The sequence below is a fragment of the Salvelinus namaycush genome, chromosome 13 (assembly GCF_016432855.1).
Source record: "Salvelinus namaycush isolate Seneca chromosome 13, SaNama_1.0, whole genome shotgun sequence".
Classification (NCBI taxonomy): Eukaryota; Metazoa; Chordata; class Actinopteri; order Salmoniformes; family Salmonidae; genus Salvelinus; species Salvelinus namaycush.
In genome coordinates, this window is record NC_052319.1 from 44980787 (window position 1) to 44984791 (window position 4005).

At 42.1% G+C, this 4005-nt stretch overlaps 1 protein-coding gene across 1 annotated transcript; it reads left to right on the plus strand.

Annotated features, from left to right (window-relative positions):
• Window positions 1-2941: 2941 nt before the first annotated feature.
• Window positions 2942-3742, plus strand: olig2 (oligodendrocyte lineage transcription factor 2). The gene has a single exon (XM_039007336.1). It carries the CDS (start codon window positions 2942-2944, stop codon window positions 3740-3742), a length of 801 nt encoding a protein of 266 aa, XP_038863264.1.
• Window positions 3743-4005: the final 263 nt, after the last annotated feature.

Genomic DNA, 4005 nt, shown 5'->3' on the forward strand with positions numbered 1-4005 from the left:
GCCTAGTTTAATGAAAAGAAAAGAGAAAAACAGTAAAAGAATGCAAATGACGACCTTGATTCTGCGATATCTTTTTTTTTTTTTTTTCGCGGAGCTTCCCGTTGCATTGACTGATGCTGCCATTTATTACACCGTGAGGCCGTGAGAACAACGTGCGCAGGCGCGTTGCCTGCAGGGTGCATATTCAGCAAGGTACGGGTATCATCTGCTTGTTGACTCCCCCGTTCGCTAAATCCTTGGAGCGCACACACAAACCTAGTTCTTGTAGGGACCCACTTGCATCACGGGTGACCTGGCTTGGGGACCCACTGCTCACTGGACGAGTGGAGGCCTAGTCCTACTCATATAACCTGCTAGCCTCAATATGGTTCACTTATATTTGTTTGCTTTGTACTGTCAGGATTTGTTCTTCATCGAACTACGTTAAAGAAACTAGGCTATATCTCAGTTAACTGAACAGTGTTTTATAATGGTTTTGCAAAGACAAAGGAAATCCGGATCACATATGGAAAGCTATAGATAACAGTCGGTCAGAGATCGCTTACTCTGCACCGTGAGTAAAAAAATACTTTATACAGAATGCGTGAGTAGTCTATTGTTACAGAAGGTTCGTTGAATTAAAATTGGTCTCAACATGTGCATTACACGTATTTAAAGTGGGGTCACAGCTTAATATAATACTTATAATACTTTCGTGATGCAATTCCATATAACTGCATAGTAGCTACATTATTGACTTATTTTACATTACAATACGGTCAGTTTACTATCGTAACAATATTGTACTATACAGCATAGTTGGGCTATATTATTGTCATCACGGTAGAGTGGCCCACATTGCATAAGGACAACTCAATGATCTTACTGCCAACATTTGTCACTGAGGATTTATTTGAATAAATAGGTACAGCTAAATAATAAATTACACTAGTATTATTATTATTATCATTATTATTATTATTATACTATGTACATGTTTCATGCTTTTTCCTCTAATTTATGACTTGTTCCATATTTCTTGGACAATGACCTTGTCAACTTCAGTTATGTCAGAGCGTCAGAGCGTCTCTTGTTTTCTCTCTTCTATCGCCTGGCCACACAAAAAAAGAGGCCTGCACTGATGTGAGTCCATATTGGACCTATTGAAATGTTACTGATCGTAACCGTTAAAAACAATTTTGCACGCTTCATTTATATTAACGTTAACATGCACTTTAACGGCTTGAGTCTTGGCTCACGCCGTCAGCTGTTGGTTGCTCAAGGGGTCGTCGGGTTAAAACAATAAGCCCCACATTAACTCAAACCGTAATCAGCGCCTTTAAATGGGCGCGGGCGGAGTGTGTGTGTGTGTGTGTGTGTGTTGTGGCGTTGTGTGTGTTTAACGACAGAAGATTCACATATTGCACCACAAAGCTTAATCATTATTCGTTGATTAAAGAGCCTGAATGAGTTTGTAATATTGCTTTAATTTCACAGCAAAAAAAACCCCGAAGGATTATCGAAGTGTCCTGTCAAATTATGATCATGTGTATTATTATATATTCTGAGGAATTATAGCATTTCGTTTAGAAAACGAACAAGTAAACAAATCATCTTACATGTCGGCTAATTAAAAGTAAAAATGTTTCATCAGTCGGCTTTTCATAATGAAACTATGCATTCATTTACAGTTATCGAATATTGTCTTTGACCATCCACATGTATTGATTCTTTCCTATAACATGGATTAGGCCAACTGGAGTGGTGAAAATAATACGATGATATCGGGGAGTTATATCACCACTCAGTCAGGTATCTTATATAAATATTACGATGATATTGGGGAGTTATATCACCACTCAGTCAGGTATCTTATATAAATACTACGATGATATCGGGGAGTTATATCACCACTCAGTCAGGTATCTTATATAAATACTACGATGATATCGGGGAGTTATATCACGACTCAGTCAGGTATCTTATATAAATACGACAGAATAATATTGCGAAAGTGTAAATAATAAGAAATAAAACAGCTCGTTCTATTTTTCCACCGAAAAGTCGAATCTTTTTCGAGAAAAAAAAATACGTTTTTCTGCAAGGAAAAAAAATATTAAAAAAATAGGCTCCATTAATTGAGGTAAAGCCTACGTTTTTATTTGATATAATGAAAATTATTTCCTGATCTGGTGGTCAATACGTTTTTTTTTTTTTTGCATACTTCTTTCTTGTCGGTCACTAAAACATCTACATGCCTCAACAATGTAATTCCCTCGCAAGATCCCATATGCAGAGTGTGTCTAATTCATTCTTTTAAACGAAGCTACAATTTCTTTGTAATGACATCAGATTTGAAGAACCCCTAACTCCTCCAAGCCTCCTCCCTGTCCCGGTTCGCAAGCAGCCCATTGGTGGATGACAGTAGGTCGGAAAAGCAATGGCATTGTCCTGGTGACTTGCCCCCCGTCGGATACTTAAGTCCGCTATAAAACCATGTCATCGTGCTCGTGCATGCCAAATGGGCTGTCAGTTGTGATTGGGGAGTAACAAGTGGATTCAACAGCGACACTTTCTCTGCACCGAGCTGCGTTCTACATCTCTCGGTATGTTTCACGTCTGCTCTCCGGGATAATATTGATAGTAGGCTTATGGCACTTAGGCAACTGTGATTTCTGTCATAAATTTTTTTTATCCTAATTTGAGAATGAACATATTGACCATCATGAGTAAAATAACTTTCAAGAACCTTCTCCTGAACTTTCGTGGATGTGTTTGTTTACCTTCTCGTTACTCCAGCATTGAACATTGAATTAGTTTGAAAGTATATTCTTAGGAAATATTCACACGGTTTTAACGTGTAATGCTAGCGTGGTTGTGAAAAAAATCTGAATGCTAAATGGTTTGTTTACTTTTCTTTCCGTAGACTATTGCGCTGTCTGAATTAAACCTGAGCATCATCATGGACTCCGGTACCAGCCGAGTGTCTAGCCGACCTTCCTCCCCCGAAGTGCACGATATGTTCCTGCATGCGATGAAGAAGCATATGGTAGGCTTCTCCGGTACTGTCTCGTCCACACAGAGCGACTCTCCACCGGAGATACCGGCGGACATGCGGAGCCTCTCTGACGATGATGATGATATCACTCTGAAAATGCTGTCAAAGAAGGACCGTAAACTGCTTTCGGAGAACGAGCTGCAGGGGATGCGACTGAAAATCAACAGCCGTGAGCGGAAGAGGATGCACGACCTTAACATCGCCATGGACGGTCTCCGGGAGGTTATGCCTTACGCGCACGGGCCCTCGGTGCGCAAGCTTTCCAAAATCGCCACTCTCCTCCTGGCGAGAAACTACATCTTGATGTTGAGCAACTCGCTGGAGGAGATGAAGAGACTGGTCAGTGAGATCTATGGCAGCGGACACCACAGCAGCTTCCACCCCTCCGCCTGTGGGACCATGGCGCACACTGGGCCACTGCCCGGCCATCCGACTGTTTCTCACGCCTCCCACCCGGTGCACCACCCACTTCTTCCCCCGGCGGTCTCCACCGCAGCCTCTCTCTCAGCAACGGGTCTTACCTCGATCAGACCCCACCATGGACTCCTGAAGGCGCCCTCGGCCGGCCCGGGCCCCCTGGGCAGCAGCTTCCATCACTGGGGCGCAGGGATGCCCTGTCCGTGCAGCATGTGCCAGGTGCCACCTCCACATGTGTCCGGCATGAGCGCTGTCACCATGTCCAGGCTGACGAGTGACTCCAAATGACATGAACACTTATCATAGAACGAGAGCAGGAGAAAAGTGAAAATAACTTTCGGCTGTAGACGTCACCCTGCATCTTAGTCCATATCAACACCTTTTTAATGTTATTTATCTGTTGCTGAAATTAGCTTTGGATTGAGCCAGCAGAAATTCCTTACTTTATAAAAACTGGAAGAGCGCTACTAACATAGCATTTTGTAACAGTATATAGCGTAATTAATAAAAGGTGCTTTATGACACATTTTAATATTCAGTAATGGCCATCA

Excerpts from the sequence above, each read along its gene's own strand:
- olig2 (XM_039007336.1), top strand. The coding sequence starts at position 2,942 with ATGGACTCCGGTACCAGCCGAGTGTCTAGCCGACCTTCCTCCCCCGAA.